Source organism: Ochotona curzoniae, unplaced genomic scaffold (assembly GCF_017591425.1).
Source record: "Ochotona curzoniae isolate NIBS_2020 unplaced genomic scaffold, NIBS_Ocur_1.0 contig_3432, whole genome shotgun sequence".
NCBI lineage: Eukaryota > Metazoa > Chordata > Mammalia > Lagomorpha > Ochotonidae > Ochotona > Ochotona curzoniae.
Window position 1 is genome coordinate 22,072,188 of NW_024465859.1, and position 23,921 is coordinate 22,096,108.

Below are 23,921 nucleotides of genomic sequence, written 5' to 3' on the forward strand. Positions count from 1 at the left end.
CCTAGATTCTCTGCAGGTCTATATTGGAACATATTTTGTATAAGATTGAGGTTGAGTGGCACACTTTGTGTCTCAGACTAGGCTGCTACTGCAACACTGGCATCCCATATGATTGTCATTGGTTCAATTCTTGGCTATTCAACTTCCTAGTCATATCTCTGCCAACATAACTGGGCATGAGTGATGCCAGGCTGGACCATAGCACTCCCTGGCAAGGATAAGATCTAGGGCTGCGAATGAGCCTGGTAGGGGACTTGTGGGTATTTTTTTTGTTAGGTTGTGGCTCTTGCTGGTAAGCATGAGACAGAGCAGGTTGCAGGCCAGGCCGGACAAGGCAGTGGCAGCCACCGGCATACATGTGGGCCATATTGGGTTGAGCTTAGCCACAGCACCCACAGTGTGCACGAGAATCAGATGGGATATGGGGCAGGCTGAGCTAGGCCACAGCATATGGCTGCATTCAAAACAACAGGGGCTAGGCCCTGAGGAGATTGTCAGGAGTCATCCCAACTAGGCTGTGGCACCCGTAGGTGTGCATGAGGGGCAGGCCATACTACTCATCAGTTCACTTGAGAGGCAGGGCTGGGGGCAGATGTGACCAGGCAGCTGCATGCACTGGTATGTGTTGCCTGGTACAGCTGACAGACTAAACCTGACCCTGAACTAGCTGGCACACACATGAGTCAACTTGGAGATTCCCTAAACAGGGTTTCTCAGAGGACTTCCTCAGCTAGGACACTGGAAGCAAACCATGGCCACAAATTCAAAGTATGCAGTCTGACCTTGGAGAGCATGTATCAGGATGGAGCCTCCTCAGTTGCTGATGCCTATGGAGTGGACAGGATGCGCAGATGCATACAGAGAACATGAAAGTCAGCTCATCTAGGCCAGCAGAGGACATAGAGCACCTCAACAGACGACGGAAAGCAAAAGAGGTTGGACAACTCTCCTAGCCAAACTACACAGCAAGTGTCTGGGTCTGTAGACGCACTAAGGTGGACTTGGTCAGCAACAGACTTTGAAAAGATTTTTTTTAGTCCTAGTGCAATGAAGCTGACGATGTCTCAGAACTTTCAGAACCACTCAAATTGGCACCCTCAGAACATTATTCCTACATTGGAGTCCCTAACGCACCATCAAAGGACTATTCCTCATACCCAGGTGCTGGTGCAGTTTGGTAGAAAACACCAGCCCTTCTCCTTCTGTGAGCACAGGAGCTAAGAAGGGCAAGAACTAAAAACATCTGTCCCACCCACCCACCTTCCCCTAATCTTGACCCTCCCCACCCTAATAAGAGGCCCAAATGGGTATCTCTTTCAACTATATAAATAATAATTATATAAAAATGCACATTCTCCTTCACAATTACAACATAACCAACACACTCGGGAGATTAATGGTGGCATTATGACTGTCTAATGCTCAGGCAGTCTTGTGTTGTCTCCAGTTAGTTCAGTTACATCCACTACAGTGAAGGCCACTCAGAATCATTCACTGCTAGTTGCTGGATCTCGGGTCTCTCCAGCCTGAATCTTGCCTGCAATTTGCATTTTTCTGGTGTTTCTTTATCATTAGATCCAGGTAATGCTAAGCCAGAAATCTCAGGAAAGTGATGCTGACCTGCGTCCTGTCAGGTGGCACATGGTTTCACTCTGTCCTATTACTGGCAACGTTCACTTTTATCACCTCATCAGGCTGGTGCCCACCAGGCTTCTCTACTGGCAAGTTACTCTTGGGGTTTTCCACTGTTGGCTTTTGTTCTTCCTACTTCATGGAGTGGCACAATAAAACCAAACAAGGATCCCATTTCTTTTCAAATTTTAAGTAATTTATATGTGGATAGCTTAGTAAACATTCTTGAATTTAATTAATGTGCCAAATCTCCCTCAGCAGTTAGTTTGGTTACAGCTCATGACTACCAGTGGACGCTCACATGCCCACAGTCCCCCATAGGGACACTAGCCGGGGTTCTGCTACGTTCCTTCCATTCTTGTCTAGTCTCAGGCTCATCTTGCACTCTCTCTGGCTCAGCCCCGAAAGAAGCCACTTCCCCAAAGAACCCTCGTTTTCTTCCATGGAAAATGATATTTAGCCAACAAGACATTGGCATGCTTATGGCAGTTATTAATGAGGGAGTAAGTGAGGATACTTCAAGAAGTCCAAGGAAAAATGAAGTTTGTCAGGTACAAAAATATTTAAAAATTCATGGATAATTTTTTTCATATTACAACTCTTTCACATGGATTTCAATTTTTTTTCTTAAGATTTATTGATTTTTCTGAGTCTCCCAAGCAGGTGCAGGGTCCCATGATTTTGGGCCATCTCTACTACTTTTCCAGGTCACAAGCACGGCGCTAGATAGAAACCAGACCAGCCAGGACACAAACTGATTCGCATATCTCAGCACATGCAAGGTGAGGATTTAGTCACTGAACCATGGCACTGGGCCCTCACAAGGTACACTGTATATCTATATTTTTATATTATGTATAACATATACCCCCCCCCACATAATTGCACTGACATTTACTTCTACCTCTATAGATTAAAATCTGAGTTCTTATTTTTGCATACAATTCTGTTACATGAGTTCATATTATTTTGCTCTTATTTGTATAACTTCCTTCCTCTAACAGTGAGAAACGTTGCTCCCATTTTCTTTATTATGTGTATTTATTTGTCTAAATTCTTTATTATTAACTCTTGCACCTCTACTCGCAGCCATTCTGCAGGCATATATAAACTTCTCCTGTTTCAATTCTGACATCCCACTTAGAGCCACCCTGCAAGTCCCCATACACCTAATACCTGTGCAAACTGTAGGCTCCCTGCAGGGACACCCTCATTGTCCTTTTGGGTTCTAACTCCATGTTCCGGTCTGCAATCCTCCAATGGGGCTACTGTGGCTTCCCATTCCCAAGCACTGGCCACTAAGTGGTTCATCTACTTTACTCTGCCCCACCCTACAGTTTTAGGATTGGACTGCTGCAGAAGGTAAGCACAAGAAGGATACATGCAACTTTTATAATCAAAATTTTTTCATGGTTTCCAAATAACTTTACCCTGGGACATGATTCAGACATTGACTGCCTCGCAAACTCATTCTGCATTACTATGCTCAGGACTCATGGACTTTCCACTATTTCCTTGAATAAAGCAAGCTCATGCCACCTCAGGGACTTTGTGTACCTACTGAGAATGTTTGTAGTCTTAACTGGCAGATCCTCGAGGCTCAGCTTTTTCTGAGTTCTGCTTAGTGTAAGGAACTACCCAGTTCCTTTCTCCTGTCACCCATTTGATTTTACACAGGAGTTAACAGTTATCTGATATTTTCTTAATTCATTTGACTCTGTCCACTAAATTCTAAGAAAGTTCCATGAAAGTAGGTTCCCACTTATTAACTGCTGAATCCCCAGCCTCTGGTAAAGGAATGACATAATCAAACCGCCAAGGTCAATATTAGCCATATCACAGAAGCACAAGATGATTGGGTGACCCCCTGCACATTTTCCTCGGGCAGTACTGAGTGTGACCTGCACCTGCTACACCATGACACTGCAGTGTGCATCCCAGCTTCTCCATCCCTCAAGGGATGACTACTATGAGGGACACTCCCATCACTCTCAGCCTCTCCAACCCTCACTGGAATTACTATCAAGATGGACACTCCCGTTACCTGTGTCAGAGCTTGGATGCTTGTGCTGATATCACCACTGGCTACTTGGGAAATAATGAAATTGATTGTGGATGCTGTATTACTATGCATATCATCAAAGTGTGGAGAAACAGCCCGGATCCTGGAGAGCAGAAAAAAGGAAAAAAATTCAATCACTGTTACAAAGACATTCCATCAAGTGGAAATCTTCGGCGAGAACCAGGACGTAATACAACACCGTGATGAGCCCCAGAGCAATCAGTTCTTTTTCTTTCTTTCTTTTCAATTAAATTCTATTTTTTTGTTGGCGATTACTTGATTACATTGTTCATCAGGGTGGGAAGGATTGAAGGTTAAGGAAAAGTGGATGAAATTGTTTCCTAATTCTCCACTTCTTGTCTCTAGGGGAAGAGGAGCTATAAGGGGAAGCCACGCCTGGCTTCCCAAATGTCCCAGGACCCAGGAATGGAGAGCTGCCACCTGATATCAACCCAGGGTCCCACTATAGTGTGTGTTCTGAGGGTTCTGATTAAGTGGTTTGGATAGTTCTGAAATGCTATTGATTTCGCCAATCCAAGGGTGAGGCAACCCTCCCCATATCCACTGGTTGCCATAGTTGACTTCAAGTCTTCATTCACCCAGATTTTTGCTGTCATCGTTTGCTGGAGCAGTTGTCCAATTTGCTCTGTTCTGCTTTCTCTGTGATGGTACCAAATGGGCTGCCATATTCTCCATGTGCATCAGTGTCTGTGTTCACTACTATGCCCCTTCTACTCACAGGCAGGTCCGAGGACCAGGGCCAGTTGATGCAAGCCCTGCCAGATCCCCCGTCCCAAGAACTCATGAACCTGGCACCCACCTCGCATGTGGGCCTCAGGATGTTTACATAGTTGATTGGGGTGGGAAGGGTTGAGGATCAGGGGATAGCGGATGAGACCCTTATTTACACATTTTCTTCTTCTTCCCATATATGGGTAGAGGGTGATACAAGAGGAAAAACCATGCCCAGTTTCCCAACCACTACATTACCCTGAAGATTGGGGAACTGCCACCCAATGTCATCCCAAGGTCCCCATTGTGGAGCATTTTCTGAGGGTTCTGCTCATGTGGTTTCGATAGTTCTGAGATGTTGCTGATATTGCTGCTTCACGGATGATGAAATCCTTCAAAAGTCAATTGGTTGGCACAGTCCACCTCCGAGTTGTCATTAGCTGTCAAGCTTCACTGGGGTAGTTGATCAGTTTGTTCTGCCCTCCATCCTCAGCACTCCAATAGATGCTGTGGCCAAGCCCAGCTCTGCCCAACATGTGTTCGGCCCTCATATACAACAGGGCAAGCTGCAGCCCAGTCAGAGAGATCTCCAATAATCCCACTGGACTGGCCCCCCAGCTCTGGTTCCTGTACCTGCCAGCATGTGCAGTAGACTGGTCTGGTCTATTTCACATCCCATTGAGATCTCGTACACATCAGTGGGCATTGAAGTCTAACTCAGCCTAACTGACTCCACCCTCCAGCACACACACATGCCACCACTTGTCCAGCCATGCCTTCCCCTAGTCCTGGTTCTCATGATCACCAGTGGCAGTTGCAGACCATCAGAGAGGTGCCAACACCCCTTCCCTGGACCAATCTGTGCTCTGGATCTTGCACTCCCCAGGTGGTTTTTTTGGGCTAGCTTGACAGGATTTTCCCCCAATCCCAGCACTTGCCAGCTGATGCTGCACAAAGCCCAACCAGCCTGCCCTTATTCTGACTCATGTTTATACCAGTGGATACAATCGGCTACCCCAGTCTGGCTCTCCCTCTAACCCAGCTCACGTGTAGGCCAACAGGTGTTGTAACCTAGCCTAGCCTGGTCTGCCTCCAGTTCTAGCTCTCACGCTTGCCAGCATGAGTGGTGGCCCAGTATTGGAGTCTCAGTGCTCTCCTACCAGGCTCAACCCCCTGTCCTGGTCTCATGTGTGCTGGTGGATGCTGCTGCCCAGTCTGGCATGGTCCGTGGCTTTTGCCAGCAGGTGCTATAGCCTGGACTGGTCCGGTCTGCTTCCATTGCAGCTCACATTGGGTGGAGCTGCCATCCAGCCTGGCGCAATCAGTCCCTAGTCCTGGTCCTAATGTGAACTGGTTGGTGTTGCAGCCATGCCCAGCCTGTTCTGTACTCCATTCTGGTTCTCAGATCTGCCAGTGGGTGTTATAAACTGGCCCAGCCTGGTCTGCCCTCACATCTGAGCCACACTGATGCCAGTAGGTACTGTAACCTGGTTAGCTATGTGCTGCTCATTGTTTTGGTTCTTGCACTCACCTGCAAGGACTGTGTCCTGACAAAGGAGTTCCCATAGCTCCTCTATTGGGTCCCTCCTCAACGACACATGTTGCGCACACCGGTGGGTCCTTGCTCTGGGCTGACTTTGTCTGTCCAGGCAAGAACAGTAGGCTTCCCCCAATTGGCTCATACCCAATCTGGTTCTTACTGTTGGGTGTAATAGCTCAGCCACACCTAGTCCATACTGTGACACAGCCCTCAATGGCCCAGACGGGGGCGGAAACCTAGCCCAATCTGCCCTATACCCACTCTGGTTCTCACGAGCACACGTGTATGCTGGAGTATAGCCCAGTCTTGCACACCCCAGACCCTGTCCACACTGATGCTAAAGCACACAGCAACCATGTCAGCCCAGACCACCACCATTCTGCCTCTCTCGCTTATCAGTGGGAACCACAACCTAACTGGGGCATTCCCTAAGGTCCCCAACCAGGCATGTTCTTAGCCCCAGACCTTGCGCATGCCAGTGGTTGCTCTGTCCCAGCTTTGCATAGCCCATACCTTGTCTTGACCTTTGGCACTGGATACTGTAGCCTGGTCTAACCTAGCTCACTGGTAAGTGCTGCAGCTTGGCCATGTTCAGCCTGCTGTTACCCACGATTCACGCATACCAGCAGGTTGACAGCATAGCCAAGCATGCTCCGCTTTCCAGCCTGGCTCCTGCACTTGCCAGTGAGGTAAGGTTAGCCTGGCCCTGCCAGGTCCAACCCCTTTTGAAACCACTCCACAAGCATGTGGGCAATTGGAGCAACCCTGCCTGGTCTGACAAGCACCCAAGCCTGAGTTACATGCTCATGAGCAGGAGAAACGACCCATCTAGGAGAGTTGCCCTAGGTCCTTCAACAGATCCACTCCAAGACCCACAGCTTACCCATGCCATTGGGTGGTAGATCCTTACCAGTTAAACTACCCCCTCCATCCTGGCTTATGTATGAGTGGTGGATGTTGTGGGTTGGCCTGCTCTATACCACATTCCTGGGTGTGTCTGTGGGTGCTGCAGCCTGAACCAATTCAATCTATACTCAACCCCAGTATCCAGTGTCAGTGGTCATGCCTAGCTCAGCCTGTCATCACCTCCAGCTCCAAGCAAACCAGAAGATCAAAGGGATGGGCCCACACATCCCCTCAGAATCTGCTCCAATACCCAATTCGCTTGCATGCTGGTTAGTGCCATGCCCGAGCCTAGCATTACCCATCCCCTGTTTCAACTCTTGTTGGCAAGTACTGTGATCTAGCTCTGCCAGGTAGGCCCCAGCCATAGCTTTAGTGTGCCCTGTTGAGTGGTATTTGGAATTGGTCATTATTAATCAACTCTGTTCCTCTATCCCCCTAGGGCTGCTGTGTTGGTCTGAATCTTAAAGGTCCCTGTATTCTCATTTCAAGATCCCGCCACCAGGTGGCCCAGGCAGCTAGCAGGCTGATTGGTTCAAGACTCCCACCAGACCCAGGTTCTGCCCCTGGGGTTAAACCAAATCACCTTGCTGTGAACACATGGTAAGCTGATGGGGCCAGGTCTCCCTTGGGACCTGAGCCACTTCCAGGGGCAATTGGACCCACCCGGCTTGAGCCCTTCTGTGTGGAAGCTCAGAGCCGGGACCACTCCGGCTTGTAGAGCAATCAGTTCTCAGAAGTTACAACTGCACACTACCTCAGAAAGGTCTTCTCCCACATGCATTCTAATCATCACCAACTACTTATACTAACATAAATACAAAAGTTAACTTACTTGGGTTCAGGAATAAGGACTGGTTCAAAAATGTCATCTAGTTTGTGTTGGACAAGTTCTGGCATTTCACATCGGACTGTACCATTGTCATTCTCAATTTCATCTAGGTCCAGTTGGAATTCTCGGCGCACCATCTGCTGAGCTGCCTCAGGATGCCCACTCATGCTCCGGGCTTGGCTAAGGGAAGCAAAAGGAGGCTCCTGAACTCCAAGAGACTTTTTAACTAAGGGGCAAGAATAGCACTGCCAGTGGTCTCAAAGCTTCAAGACAGATGGTTCAACTTCTGGTTTCAGCCCCCCTGAATGATTTAAGTCTAACCCAGTGCCTTCAGTGGGTAATGTCATTGGTTCATGAACACCTTGAAAGACATTTTAGTTTTAATTTCTACTGACACTATCAGTTCAGTTATAAGTATTGTTCTGGTCCATGAAAGACAATAAATCTTAAACTTCTATTCTAGGCAGGGCAGAAAATTAAAAAACAAACAAACAAAACAAAACAAAAAACTTATATTGACTCAAATTTCAAAACTTACAAGGTAACAATAGGAGAAAAACCTAAACTTGCTGGCACTTTTCCATTGAATTAATCAGTTTATGTTTTTATAATCATAACTATCATTCCATGCAGTGGTCAGCATAAATGATACTTTGAAAGACAGTCATCCCCCCACCGTTTTAAAAAAAATGGATGGGTTAGGGGCAGTACACATCTAAAACATAGTATGGTTCTAAGTCTGTAAATTTAAATGGGTTAAAATTATATTCAACTCAAAATAGAGTTGTCTTGCTTAGAAGGCAGTGATTTGAGTTCCCAAGCCAATTCTGCATTGCACATATTTTATTTAGCCTTATCTCAAGGCCAGAAACCTGAGCACAACCAAACAGAACAAGGAAGATGATGAATCAGTATTTTAGCTACATGACATTGCATTACCATTTTAGCTAGCCTCTGGACTTTCATGGAAGGTCTGATTCTTACGGACACCTGCCATTCTTATTATAAACTTTAAGCTAGTCACCCTCCAGAGGGGATGAATCCAAGTCAGAAGTTAGAAAGATATAAGGGCCCTGCTAATGAGAAATTAGCAGGCAGTACTTACATCCTATAAGTGCGATACATAATTCTGTCCACGGAAAAGCAGTGAAAGAAGGCACAAGACCATTTAGAAGTGATTTTGAGACAAAGACAGACAATGAAGACTGAAGGATTAAACGTTTGCTTACAAGACATTAACCCAGAAACTCTGTCATGCATGATAATGGCTACAAGAACTCAAGAATATGTTACGAGACAAGCTTGGAACACACAAAGCAAAGTCCACAGAGCCATTTTCAGACAGTTATCTCGGTCGACATACTTGAGTTTGGAGGACATGTCCTCTGGTGGTCCCTTGCGTAGCATGTTGGCACTGGAGTTGACACTCTGTGTGCGCTGAGCTTTCTCCTCCACCTGTTTCATGGGCGCAGCAGAAGGCCTCTTTGCTGATCGCTTAATCCTCTCCTCAAGCATGCTCATATCTTTCTCAGAAAGCTGTTAACAAGGGACCAGATTCAACTTAACAGCATACTCCTCCAAGGATTAAAAAGCTTACAGGTAGAGTCAAGAATTAGAATCTATTGACATATGGAACCCAAAAGAATACCTACTATGCTAGGTATTTTAAGAGATGATATTTAAGCATAAATACTTTGGTGGACATTTAGTCCAACAGTTCAGATCTCTCTGTGACACCCACAACCCAATGGAGTGCCTGAGTTTTGATCCTGGCCATGTTTCAGTCTAGCTTCTTGCTAATGTGCACCCTAGGCTGGGACAGATTCAAGGACTGGGTTGTGTCTACCCGTGAGAAGACTTGTTCTGGGTCCTGGGTCTCTGGCTTTGGCTCAGCCCAGTCTCAGGTGTTGCAGGCATTTGGGACTTTAAACAACAGATGTCTCTGCCTTTCAAATGAAATGAAAATTAAAATTAACAGGAAAACATATAAAACATACAAAGGATACAAAATGAAAGGTTATTAATAACTACAAATCAAGGGTTAAGAGGCTTCTCCATGATTTGTTTCATCATTAATAATAAGCTGAGTACCCCTTCAGGCTCAATAAAGTGTTGGCATCTCAATAATAAAAAATAATAATAAGCTGAGTGATCACACTTCAGTTTGGGTCATCTTTTCAAGTTCCTGTTTGCTTTTTATTCCTCATTGTGCAGCAGCATAGATTCAATCAGGCAACATTTAACCACAGTGTAAATACATGGCAATACTAGGAAATCAGTGCAGTGAAGGAGGGAGGTACAACTAACAACAGTGACTGGCTCAGAGGGAAAAGTGGCTCATGGCTGCAGCCAAACATAGACAGGATTTTTAAAAGTTGATCTGACAGAGAAACAAGGAGAGGGATGAGTGGAAGGTGAAGGGAGCAGGGAGAGAGCCAACACTCAATTTCTTGATTCACTTCCCAAATGCCCTCATCAGGCCAGGCAGGAGAGCTGGGAGCTGGTAACGCAATCTAGTTCTCCCATGTGGGAGGAACCCAATGCCATGGGCCACATTTGCTTTCCCCCCAAGATCTCTATAGCCAGGAAGCCAGGTTTTGAACCTAAATACCCTGACACGGAATTCAGGGGTGTGTATGTGTGTGTGTTTTGAAGATTTATTGTTTATTTGAAAGAGTTACAAAGAGATCTTAAATACTCTGATATGGAATTCAGGTGTGTGTGTGTGTGTTTATTTTTTGAAGATTTATATTTTTATTTGAAAGAGTTACAAAGAGATCTTCCATTTGTTTTCCAGTCCCCATGTGGCTGCACAGGCTGAGCCAGGCCAGGCCAAAGCCAGGAGTCAAGAGTTTCATCTTGGGTCTCCTGTGTGGATGGCAAGGGCCCATGCATTTGGGTCAGCCTCCACTCTTTGTTTTCCAGGCCATTAGCAGGGAGCTGAACCAGAAGTACAGCAGCTGGGATGCTTGAACCAGGGCACATAGGTGATGTTGGCACCACAGGCAGGGGCTGTTCTCACTACATCACAATGCCTGCACCAAGAATTCAGGTGCTTAACCAACATCTTAACCTCTGGGCTAAACACCTGCCCTGCTCCAGACTCCTAGGATCAGGTACCAGGATTCACAATCAGATAGTATTTGTTGACTGAAAACTAAACATACTGAAGTTAACAGAGCATAATGCCGGGCAGAATTAAAACTAGCTTACTTTTTGTTTCAAAAATAGCTCTCATTTCTAACAGAAATGCTCTTTTCTGAGCCTTCTGTTATGAATAGAAGGCTCAGAAAGGACAATGTCACTTCCTGTAAAACATAGCCTAAACGTCCCCTAGTCAGACATCCCAAAGATTTGTCTGGGCTGTAGGACACACTGGAGGGCTGACTGTAATAACAAGGGCTGAAAATCTGAAAATCTTAGCTATAGTTGAGATGGAAGGAAAATCTGACATGAAAGAGATCTTGCAGTTCTTTACACATTATGCTATATGCTGAGAAAAATCACTCACATTTCCAATCAGTTTGAACACTTGTTCCCCATGTACATTGTACACTGTTACAATAGTGTTGAGGGCAGCATTGCGCACAGCATTGTCACGGTCTCCTATGTGAATAGCTATCTCCTTTAAGGCTTTTCCTGGGGTTGGCTGGCAAACATTCATGCCATAGGACTCGACCAGACACCCCAGCTCTTCCAGGCACTCTGTTGGTGGAGAAAGGCTAAATTAATGAGACTCAACACACATTCGGCACAGATCTTGCTAGATCTTGGCCTAAATGAAGGAATAAAACTTCATTCTGCTTCTGTCTAGAATTTTCTTTTGTTTATTAACAAACCAATGATACAGGGTTTTAGAGCTAGTGTTATTCCTCCAAGGGAATACTGTGAGTCAGATGGCCCCTGTGCACTTGACTTTGTCACCAGGGTGGTACTGAGTGGTGCCGGTATCACCTGATACTATGGCTCCACCAGTGTGCAACTCATCACTCTCACAGTCTGAATCAGATGGTTGGAATACAGGACATAGATACCAGGAGACTGCCCTGTTCATCTAGAATCTATTTCTGCAGAGGTCAGTGATGCAAAGCTCTGTGTGTCAACATAGAACTGTTTGCTTTACCTGCTCTCTGCTTAGAGTTTTTGGATTTGGTTCCTTCCATGATGAATGGGAACATCTTGCTGGCTGGGTAGACAAGGCACATCCGGTTCAGGATGGCACGGACATCTTTACGAATGACATCCTTTGGCTCTCCGACCTAGCCAGCAAGAGAAACAATGAGTGAGTGAACCCCTTCTCAGCAACCAATGACTCAATGACTACATTTCAGAAGGGAGTATGGGGACGAGAAGTAAAGGTGACATTATTTAATGAGTAGCGAAGAGGCAGAAAAAGTGTAGGACCTGAGCCAGGCTGGGAGATGAAGCAGCTCTACAGAATGAGAACAACATATTACCTTGAGGATGAGATAGGGGATGAAGGAGGAAGCTTCATTCTCAGTCAGATGATACTCCTCCTCGCTGAGCAGCGTGAAGAGCAATTTTAAGTATTCTAGTGCCTTCATTAGGACACTTGTATTGGTGTCAAAAAATCGCAGAGTGAACCACTTTAAGATAAGATCCAGGCAACCAATGACACCTTCCTTTTCACTCTCCAAGTGCTTAAATGCAAAACAAAACTCCCATAAAGAAGAGTACATAAGAACTTAATTTCTATCAGGCAAAGTGCATCTTAAATTTAAATAAACTTGAAAAAGAAAATAAGATCTTTAAACCTTCAATGAAGAACTAAAAAGTATAAACACAGCCATTCATTCTATCCAATAATTAAAGAAAGCTGCAAAAACAGAACATGGGGTATTCTACAGCCTTTTCAAGTCGTGACAACTTATGATGTGCTAGGTTGAGTATTTTTATTCATGCCTCATCGAATACAGACTTACATCAACCATGGCAGCTAGGGCTTTGTTATGATGTTGAAAGTCCGAGTGAAACATCTCATCTTGTAACCATTTAGCTACACAACTGGACATCTGAGTTTTCAGTTGTTCAATGTATTCATCCCGTGGGGTAGTAAAATTCCACTTTAGCACCTGAAAAAGAAACCAAATACACCATATAAAGAGGCCATAATCTGTTCAACTGCAATACGGCAGATAACTTTATTTAACGTAGACGTAGGAATCAATTTAATAGTATATTTTGAGATGAATTTGTAAGTAAATATGAATGCAAAAATCTTGTCAAGTTGTTATCGTTCTGGAAGCTTAACAATTCTGAAGAAAAATTCTTACTAGAAAAATCAATATTATTACCATGCAATACTGTTGGCCTTACTGGTATAACTTTTTTCTTTTAAGATTTATTTTACTTTTATTGGAAAGTCAGATATACAGGGAGGAGAGACAGAGAGGAAGATCTTTCATCTGTTGATTTACTCCCCAAGTGGCCACAATGGCCAGAGTGAGCTGATCTGAACCAGCAGCCAGCGGTTTCTTCCAAGTCTCTCACTTGGGTGCAGGGCCCCAAGGCTTTGGGCTGTCCTCACTGCTTCCCCAGGCCACAGGTAGGGATCTAGATGGGAAGCGGGGCTGCTGGGATCAGAACTAGCATCCACAAGGGATCCTGGTGCATGCAAAGCGAGGACTTTTGTCATCAGGTTATCGTACTGGGCCCCTGGTATAACTTTAATAGAAGGAAAATTTTAAGTACTTAAAAAATTAAAAACATACACAGCAGTCCATTTAACGACATTTTCTCACATATGTACTCTAAAAATACATTCTGGCAGGGAGCAGGATGAGAGGCGGAGCACCTGGAACACACACTGGTGCCCAAATGGGATGCCAGAGCTTGCTGGCAGAGGACTAGCTTGTTGTGCCATGGCACAGGCCCCCCTGGAAACTCTTAACCCCTCCTACCTTCAATGCTTTTTCATCTTTCATTCTTTGTTCCTTTCCATTTGGAACAAGAATAAAAATAGGCCCAGATTTGTCTTCGTCATCCTTTAAGCTGGTTTTACTTGGTACTTTCTTTCCTGGTGCACTCTACAATCACATTAAGAGAATATTGATTAGTTAGGCCATTTCTTGGGAATATTCTAGTGCTGCCTCTAAAAGCGTGCATTAGAAACCAGAGGGACCTTTCTATAACATAGGCCGCATGAAAGCAACAGGAGCCACACAATCTTGCATATAACCATGTTTCTGTATATGTTTTCTAGAGATATTTCTAATGTCATTCTTAAATCATTGCCAGAGTTCTTGGAATGACATGTAACATAGCTTGAAAAGCTGCTGTTTTAAATCATAAGCCTGTATTTCATAGATAGTTGTCTTTCTTGTAAAAAAAGATTTAAAGAATGAGAGAGGGAAGGATAAATAGGGAAGTCTCTCCGGACGGAAACAACAGCCAGGGCGGGGCTAGGTCAAAGCCAACAAATCCAACCGGCTCTCCCGTGTGGGTGCCAAGGTTCTAAGCACGGAGGTCATTTGCTGCCTTCCCAGGAGCTTTCACAGGAAGCCGACTGAAGTGCAGCAGCCAGATGTTGAACTGGTCTTCTAAATGGGACGTGAGGCTGCTTAACTTGCTGCACCACAATGCCACCCTTCTAGGTTTTGAAATCTTCAACACCGCAACTTTCCATATTTATGATACTCTGAATGGCATTTATACAGTAAATCTTACTCCATATTTAAACACCTTACAGCAGTAAAATGCGATACTTCAAGAACCTGTGTCATGAGAAAGGTGCTAGAAACAAAGACACTTAAATAACTAAAGGGGTTTAAAAAATAAATTGGAGACTTATAATCTTTGTATCAGATGGAGAGTGTCAATAACAGTAAATGTTGGAGGCATTATGAATCTTTGTTATTAAAAATGTTACAATAGTGCAATATTTCTAGTTAGCTGGAATGTGTTTCTGACTGGAACATTTAAGTCATTTAGTCAAAACAAGTAGGATATTAGTTACTAGAAACTGATGTATAAATTGTAAAAGACAGGAAAATTTTTTGTGGCATTAAGAGTCAAAAATATTTTAAAGCTCTTGTGATCAAAACACTAAATAAGCACTTTTTAAAATTTGGGATGAGGATAGTGAGATGAACAGGAAAGGAGCAGCTTATTGCATAATCTAGAAGATAATTACTGACTAAAATGAACTCAGTGAGGTAAAAGAGAAAAATGGAAAATTGTTACATATTTAGAATAAACAAACACAGGGCACACATTTTATGGCAGAGCTGCATGGAAACATACCCTGTCTAATAAATGTTTTCCTCAATTACATGCAGTTAATGAAATAGCTTCTATTTGGTTTACTATAAATTATACATTCTATAAAATCTCCATTAAAAATAAGGAATAGCTCAGCAACTGGTGACAATGTGCATGATTCCAAAACAAATTAAAAAAAAGGATTCCAAAAAAAATCGCTCAGGTGATTTTTAAAGTTAAACATCTAAGCATATTTCTTTAAATTATCTAATTTTATCCAGACATTCCAGAGGACTAGTGATACATAAAAGTCAATCCCATTGGTCGGGGGAAAAGGTATTTGACTGTAGGCTAATCAGAAGATACTCTCATGACCACTTAACTATCAAATTTAAAGGAAGCATGTTAGCTTTCTTTTCTCAAATCCAAATTAGCCCTGAGCATTTCTGCCATCGTTACACAGGCTTTGCTTCCCTTTTCACTACTGCAAATATTCCCCAAAGACACACGTCACAGGAACTAGACCTTCTCCTGAGAGCAGGATGTGTGTTTTGGGGACATTTTATAAATGAGCCACAGAAACTTGCTGGAACCTGGTAATGTGACACTACCATGAACGATAATGTATTTCATTATCCTGCTATACTATGATCTTTCCTAGCATGACTCAGTGTATAAAACATAGGACAACGCAAATCCACATCCATGGGTTACACACCTTTACTTTAGAGGAACCTCCCGGAGCTTTGGCCTTTTTGGGATCAGGCTTGGATTCTACAGCGTTGGAAACAGTATCTTCAACAGGTGCTTTGAGGAAAAAAGTATATATTTTAAATATAAACTCTTAACTACTCTTACATTATCCTGGGTCGTTAAATACACAATGATGATGAGAAAGCCTACAGCCATAACTGCTATCAATTTCCAAAGTGTTCTAGTTAGGTTTTCCTCCTAAATGCTTTCTTCAGATTGTTCTTTAAGCTCTAAGAAAATAATACAAAAACAAAATCTATTCTCAAAATACAATTTTAAAATTATTTCTGAATATATTTTAATGTATTTATTTTTTTTAAAGATTTATTTTTATTTATTTATTTTTTTTATTGGAAAGGCAGATATACAGAGAGGAGAGACAGAGAGGAAGATCTTCCGTCCGATGATTCACTCCCCAAGTGAGCGCAACGGCCGATACTGTGCCGATCCGAAGCCAGGAGCCTCTTCCGGGTCTCCCACGAGCAGGTGCAGGGTCCCAAAGCTTTGGGCCGTCCTCGACTGCTTTCCCAGGCCACAGGCAGGGAGCTGGAAGGGAAGCGGGGCTGCCGGGATTAGAACCGGCGCCCATATGGGATCCCGGGCGTGCAAGGCGAGGACTTAACCACTTGCGCCACCGCGCCGGGCCCAATGTATTTATTTTTAAAAGATTTTATTGCTACCAGAAAGTCAGACTGTTACAGAGACAAGGAGAGACAAGATAGAAAGACCTTCCGTTCACTGATTCACTCCCAAAGTGATCGCAACGGCTAATGCTGAGCCAATCCGAAGCCAGGTACCAGGAGCCTCCTTTGGGTTTCCCACATGAATACAGGGCCCCAAGGCTCTGGGCTGTCCTCACTGGCTTTCCAGGCCACAACAGGGAGCTGTAAGGGAAGTGGAGCAGCCAGGACAAGAACTGGAGCTCATATGAGATCCTGGCATACACAAAGTAAGGACTTTAGCCACTAGGCTATGGTGCTGGGATCTCTAAATAAATTTTTTGTTTTGTATTGTTTTTTTGGTTTTTTTATTTTCTCGAAAAAATTTTAAAGGCATTTTGGCAGAGTGATACTTCCTTAAGGGCAGGGACTGTAATTTTTGCTAATCACTGCATTCTATATAGTAAGAATCTGATAAGTAGCATAACTGAATGCATACTTTTATAGCATGGAGTCTAACACATGCAAAATTTCTAACGTTATAGCATCAACAATTTCACTGGGGCCAGCGATGTGGCCTAGTGGCTAAAGTCCTCGCCTTGAATGGGAGACCTGGAGGAAGTTCCTGGCTCCTGGCTCTGGATCAGCACAGCACCGGCCATTGCACTCAGTTGGGGTGTGAATCATCGGACGGAGGATCTTCCTCTCTGTCTCTCTTCCTCTGTATATCTGACTTTGTAATAAAAATAAATAAATCTTAAAAAAATTTCTCTCACTAAAGAATACTGTTTAAGAAAGAAGTCTAGAGGGCCCGGCACGGTGGTGCAGTGGTTAAGGTCCTTCACCTTGCACGCCCGGGATCCCATATGGGCGCCGGTTCTAATCCCGGCAGCCCCGCTTCCCTTCCAGCTCCCTGCCTGTGGCCTGGGAAAGCAGTCGAGGACGGCCCAAAGCTTTGGGACCCTGCACCCACATGGGAGACCCGGAAGAGGCTCCTGGCTTCAGATCGGGATAGCATTGGCCGTTGCGCTCACTTGGGGAGTGAATCATCAGATGGAAGATCTTCCTCTCTGTCTCTCCTCTCTGTATATCTGCCTTTCCAATAAAAAAAAAATAATAATAAAAATAAATCTTAAAAAAAAAAGAAGTCTAGAAACAAAGGGTTTACATGTTACATATTTTTAAGGATTTATTTCAAAAGCAGAACGATAGTAAGAGGAGAGGAAAAGAGAGAGAGAGAGAGAGAGAAAGAAAAAAACAGTTGTTTCTTTCATCTATTGGTTCATTCCTCAAATGGCTACAGCCAACTGGCCTGGCCTGTCTGGAGCCAGGAGCCTGGAACTTCCATTTGGGCCTCAGACCTTCATAAGTGACAGAGTTCCCTGTACTTTGTCCATCTTTTGCTGTTTCCCATAGACATCAGAAGAGAGCGAGGTTGGAAGTTGAGAATCAGAGAACTGAACTTGGTGCTCATATGAATTGCCAGCATTGTAGTAGGCAGCTTGACCTGTTGCATTACAATGCTGGCCCTGAGGGGCTTTTTAATATTAGGATGAAGACATTTAAAAAACTCTTTAAAAAAATTTTTTTTAAAGATTTATTACTTTTATTGGAAAGGCAGATACACAGAGAGGAGGAGAGACAGAGAGGAAGATCCTCCGTCCGATGGTTCACTCCCCAAGCAGGCGCAACGGCTGGAGTTGAGCCAATCAGGAGCCAAGAATCCCCTCCATGTCTCCCATGTGGGTGCAGGGTTCCAAGTCTTTGGGCTGTCCTCGACTGCTTTACCCAGGCCACAAGCAGGGAGCTGGATGGGAAGCAGGGCTGTGGGGATACGAACCGCACTCATATGGGATCCCAGTGTTCTCAAGGCAAGGACCTGAACCACTACACTATCACGCGTGAGCCCTAAAAACCTCTTATTAAAGATTAGGAAATACTAAAAGGACACCAGATGGCCAACTGTTATAGCAGGAGAACTCAGCTGTGACTAAATGGAGTCTTTGTAGGTTCGGGCACTGGCTGTTTGTTTGACCACAAGCAAGCAGTATCTTTTTGGGTTTCCCAAACCTAAATAAAGTGGATTAAGCTAAATGTTCCCAGTTCCTCTACATTTAATATACACAGGCAGAAGAATAGTTGTGTAAACCCTAAAAAATTGGATGAAAGACTCAGAGAAAGGAGTATTTTAATAAATCACACCAAAATGCCAGTTTTGGACTTAAGAGAACAAATTGGTCTTCATTAATGTGCTTAGCACAGGTCTTGGCATAAATTAATCGGTACTTGACAGAGACATGAGAGAGGAGAAAAAGTGAGAGGAATGCTGGGATAGAGGTTTGGGCTGTGAGAAAACGTGATGAAACAATGACTGTCCAGTGTAATTCCAGAGTTAACTAGAGGCTATCTCCTTCCCTTTTAACCCAGTTACCTGATGCAGGCTGGAATTTGGCTGGAGCCGACCCTCCCATTGCTTTGGAAGTTGCTTTAGCAGGTGCAGCAGCTTTGGCTGGCATGTTAGCTTTGGCTTTCTCTAGCATGGCCAATACCTGATCTTTAGAAGTTGGCTAGAGAGATAATATAACACAAGTGAAAAGTCACACAAATAATTTACTTATATGAAGCTTACATGTCTGCTGTGAAACAAATGGTTGAGCTCTTAGTTTTGAAATCGCAATGCAGATAATAAATGGTATGGGAGAAGTAGCACAGATTATGATGTTCTGCTAAATTAGTTATGGCTCTAGGTCATTTTTCACCCCGTGAGTAACTAGATATTAGAAGTTCTACATTGCTGGGTATCTAATTTTTGCTCTCATTAGGAGTTCAAATTGATATTCACAGGAGTATCAGTAGGATCTACTATGATTTTCTGCTTACAAGAATTCCTTTCAGGATTTTTCTAATGTCTTGTAATCGGAACAGCAACAAGTAGTAGTACCTTCAGTTTCCCAGTAGCCTTGGCCATTTTTTCATATCCTAAATGCATCATGAAGAAAGGCAGAGCATCCTGGGCCTTCTTGCGTACATCTCCATTTCGATCTTCGAGGCAGGAGTACAGATGAGGGACACAGAGGATGAGGTCAGTGGGGGTGGAACGGAGAGCAGGCAGTTTCTCAGCCAGCCACCCGAGAAGCTGCCAAAAGAACAAAGATGAGTTACACACTTCAAGTGGAAAACTGCTTATTTATGATCCTAAACTCAATGATCTCATTAGTCCCGAACAAATGAAATAAGCATTTTACATAGCTCAATAATGATGTAATATGTGAATAATATATGCAATGATGACAAGCATCCTTAAGAATCATGCTTTCTGGGACACACGTGGCTACTTTAATAGTTCTTAAAGATAAATGGCACTTAACTGCTTTTTATGTTCTAAAAAATATTTAGCACGTAAAAGACTCAAAACAATTATTTGACCACAAGATGAGAAACTGCATTAGGATTTCTATTATCTGCCTTACATGAAGTTTTTTCCCACTACAACCCTAATTCATATTTAATTGAAATTTTAGTGACAATCACAGACACTTCTGTACTTGTAAGAATATAATACATACAGAAAGATGCCGTGCATGTTTTCCTCTTCAAATACTAGCAATCTACAAAACGACACTAGAGTCAGGAGAGTGACACTGATGCAATCCACCAGTACTATTCCCATTTCTTGTTTTACTGGCATGCATTTATATATATATGAATAGATATTTAGTCTTATCACTAACACATTAGACACAGCCCACACAGTCAAGCTTTTGAACAGTTCCCATCACAAAGATTACTCACGTTGCCTTTATAAATCACACTCAATGCTCTTGCTTCCCAGTCCCTAATATCTGGCAATTCCTAATCTGTGCCTAAAATTTTGTCATTTAATATCATATATATATATACATACACACACACACACAGAATCACAATAATATGTAACCATAGGCTACTTTATCATGTAGAATAATTCTAACTGTTGCAAATAATATCAAGTTTGTTCCTCATGGCAAATAGTATTTCCATGTATGGATGCATAAATTGGTTTAAACATTTACTTCATTATGGTTATCTGTGCTTCTTTCCAGTTTTTGGTCCTTATGCAGCTAAGTGCTACATCCTTGAGCTGTACCCTAGTTTGGGGCTAATAGAAATGAAGCTTCTGTGAATATCAGACTATTTTGTAGACATTAATTTTCACCTAATTTGCTCAAGAATACAAAGGAAATTGACATTGTATGGTAATCGCATATTTGTGTATACAAAATTTTAATTTGAAAGGACGAGCCATATTTTCCAATAGCTGTCTCATATTTAGATCTAGAAAAAAATCAGACTATCTTCTGGAGTGGTTATATCACTTTATATTTCCACAAGTAATGTGAGTTTTTCTATATCCTTGCCAGTATTTGATGCTGGCCTACTCTATTTGAACAATTCTGAGAATTTTGTAGAGACAATGTCATTGCAGCTTTAATTTGCATTTCTTTGACAGCTAACAACGTTGAGTAAAATTCATGGTCAATTTGCCACGTATACATTCTTTTCACCTAAATATCTGTTCATGGCTGGAACTGTGGTGCTACAGGCCAAGTTGCTGATTGTAACTGAAGGATCCTTTTTGAGGAGTGAACTAGCAGGTGGAGGCACCCTTTCTCTTTCTCTTCTAACTGAAATAAAAATAAATCTGTAAAAGGCCCAGTGCAGTAGCCTAGAGGTTAAATTCAGTAGCCTAGTGGCTAAAGTCCTGGCCTTGCATGTGTCAGGATCCCGTATGGGCACCTATTCATACCCTGGCTGCTCCACTTCCCTTCCAGCTCCCTACTTGTGTCCTGAAAAAGTAACTGAGAATGGCCCCAGAGCCTTGGGACTCTGAACCTGTATGGGAGACCTGGAAGAAGCTCCTGGATCCGGGATTTGCATCTAGCTGTTTCATAACAAAATTTATTACAAACTAAGTGTCTATCAGGAAGGTCTAAGTCCACTGAGCAAACAAATGACTAACTGACAATACTAACCTCTTGCCTCAAGAAAGGATTTTCCTTTTTAAGCTCTTCGGAAAGATCTTCTCCCTCTAGCCACTCTTTCATGCCCGTCTGTTCTGCCCAAGCATTCACAGTCGCCAGGGCAGCAGCTCGAACATTGTTCTGATCAGAGAGAAAAGCACACACATCACAAGAATTACAGTTTGGAGGAACAGGTAAAAAGTTTTGTTAACTTCTCAACTGCAACAATGGAGGTATCTCTTGGGAACACACGAACATTCTCAGGTTATTTCCTCTAAAACAGAAGCAGGTCTACATATGTACTGAAACTCAGAAGTAAAATAAGGACATAAAAATAAATTATACAAATTACGTACAAGTAAATGTACAAGTAAATTAATCAAAACAGTGATCTGACCACAAAATGTTATGTAACAGGCATACACTCTTTTTTTTTTTTTAAGAATTATTTTTATTGGAAAGTCAGATATACAGAGAGGAGGAGAGACAGAGAGGAAGATCTTCTGTCCGATGATTCACTCCCCAAGTGAGCACAACGGCCGATGCTGTGCCGATCCGAACCCAGTATCCAGGAACCTCCTCTGGGTCTCCCATGTGGGCAGGGTCCCAAAGCATTGGGCTGTCCTCGACTGGTTTCCCGGGCCACAAGCAGGGAGCTGGATGGGAAGTGGAGCTGCCGGGATTAGAACCAGCACCCATATGGGATATCAGGGCGTTCAAGGCAAGGACTTTAGCAGCTAGGCCATGCTGCCGGGCCCAACAGGCATACACTCGTAACTCTGGTGCTTTTATATCCATGAACCTCTGACAAAGAACAGAATCCTTGCCGCAGCAGTCATACTGCCAGCAGTGCCAGCATCCCATATGGGAGCAGGTTTACATCCCAGTTGTTTCAGTTCTGATCCAGCTCCCTGTCAATAGCCTGGGAAAGCAGCAGAAGATGGTCCAAGTCCTTGGGCACCAGTACTCAGGTGTCAGACCTAGAATAAGTTTCATTTTTCTGACTTTGGACTGGCGCAGTGCCAGCCTTTGTAGCCATTTGGTGAGTGAACCAACAGAGGGGAGATCTTTTTCTCTGTCTCTCCTTCTCTCCATAAAACTGCCCATTCCGCTTAGAATCAGACAGGAAACAGTTAGTGTGGATTCACATATACCTAACTAGGTAGGACACAAAGATTAGTTACTCCTTACTGGGGTATCGAAGATTTCTCTGCACATCCCTCCTAAAACTGTTCTGCACATAAACTGTTGACATATGCCTTGTAAGAGTTATAAGCCAGTTTAGACTACCCTAAAACTGCCAGGTTCAGCAAAATTATGCTTCAACACTATAAACTGCTAAATACTAAAATGAAAATAGACACAAGACAGCTGAAAAGTACCCTATAGCCATTTAAAGGTGTACAGAAGTTGGTTGTATATAAACTAAAATTGAAATGTCAATGAAGTAGTCACAGGATGTGGTTAAGAACTTGCATTTTTAACATATTGTTTACTCAATTCCATAATTCAATTAATTCCATAACGTTCTAAAATATTGTTGATATCATATAGGGGCTTTTAATTGATCGGGATCATACTCTGCCAGCTTTACCTTCAGACCAGAGATGGTCTCCCCCAGAAACCGTTGAATTTATCTGGACAATAAGATGCTGGTCTCTATGCTCGTTATATGCTTGCAATGAAAGAATCTTGACTGAATTTGAACTATAATACTGCAACAATGTGGAGGAATACACCATAGGGAGAAGGCACCAGGAGGGGTTAGGGGAATCCCAGCACCTATGAAACTGTGTCACATAATGCAATGTAATTAACAAATACAAAACAAAACAAAAAAACACAACTGCCCTTTCCAATAAAAAAAGCATTGCTTTATTTTAATGATCCCTTAATGTATAAGAGTAAAACTGTTATCAATTTGACTGAATAATTAAGGTATGTTTTGATATTAATTTGCATTCATAGGATAAGATGTAACAAAATGCATATTAAAATAATCCTTCATGTATCTTGGCCAAAAATCCAAGAAGCAATCCAGATGATTGTAATGAATATTGTTTACAAAGGTTTCACATATACTCTAAGAAAGAGGTTAATCTATAGCCTAAGCGGCTGGCCTATTCCAGAAAGGAGCAATACCGAAGAGTTAGGTTTACCTTGCTGTCTCCAAGCACGGTGATGATAGGAATGCCCAAGTTCTTTACATGTTGTTTGATGTTTGGGCCCATGGCCACTGCCAACTGCTGGAGAATATTCAATGTCTGTTGCACCTGAGTGGAAAGAGCCAACACGTTGTGCTCAAATCACAAGTTTTGTTAAGTGTCATCACATAGTTCACCCGGTAGGAGTTGTTCTAGCCTACTTACAGAGCCTGGCAAGCTAGCCCATTGTGACAGTGACACTGTTCTAATTAGTGAATGAATAGTTCTTGGGCAGTGGTCTCTCCTTTAGTCATCATTCCATAAAACTGTACTGTCAGTATTTTAAAGAAGAGATTATATTTTCTCTACAACTTTAAAGTCAAGTCTTAAAGAAATCCAACATAAAAATTCAAGTAAAAAAAAATCAAAATTAAGCAATCTTA

General features: G+C 43.1%; 1 protein-coding gene and 1 non-coding gene across 4 annotated transcripts in view; both read right to left on the reverse strand.

The window, feature by feature from the left end:
- Nucleotides 1-23,921, reverse strand: part of CKAP5 (cytoskeleton associated protein 5) — a 104,528-nt gene that overhangs the window by 11,834 nt on the left and 68,773 nt on the right. For all 3 annotated transcript variants that reach the window (XM_040980197.1, XM_040980198.1, XM_040980199.1), the window contains 13 exons: nucleotides 23,494-23,607; nucleotides 21,347-21,475; nucleotides 19,276-19,470; nucleotides 18,766-18,901; nucleotides 15,641-15,729; nucleotides 13,623-13,748; nucleotides 12,645-12,794; nucleotides 12,159-12,362; nucleotides 11,825-11,960; nucleotides 11,213-11,406; nucleotides 9,065-9,237; nucleotides 7,705-7,881; nucleotides 3,677-3,797 (listed from right to left, as the gene is read on the reverse strand). In XM_040980197.1, coding sequence (XP_040836131.1) covers nucleotides 3,677-3,797; nucleotides 7,705-7,881; nucleotides 9,065-9,237; nucleotides 11,213-11,406; nucleotides 11,825-11,960; nucleotides 12,159-12,362; nucleotides 12,645-12,794; nucleotides 13,623-13,748; nucleotides 15,641-15,729; nucleotides 18,766-18,901; nucleotides 19,276-19,470; nucleotides 21,347-21,475; nucleotides 23,494-23,607 — 1,944 coding nt within the window. The remainder of the gene's footprint in view (nucleotides 1-3,676; nucleotides 3,798-7,704; nucleotides 7,882-9,064; nucleotides 9,238-11,212; nucleotides 11,407-11,824; nucleotides 11,961-12,158; nucleotides 12,363-12,644; nucleotides 12,795-13,622; nucleotides 13,749-15,640; nucleotides 15,730-18,765; nucleotides 18,902-19,275; nucleotides 19,471-21,346; nucleotides 21,476-23,493; nucleotides 23,608-23,921) is intronic.
- LOC121156594 lies at nucleotides 11,588-11,698 on the reverse strand. Its single transcript, XR_005883897.1, has one exon. It is a non-coding gene; the product is annotated as a small nucleolar RNA SNORD67 (small nucleolar RNA).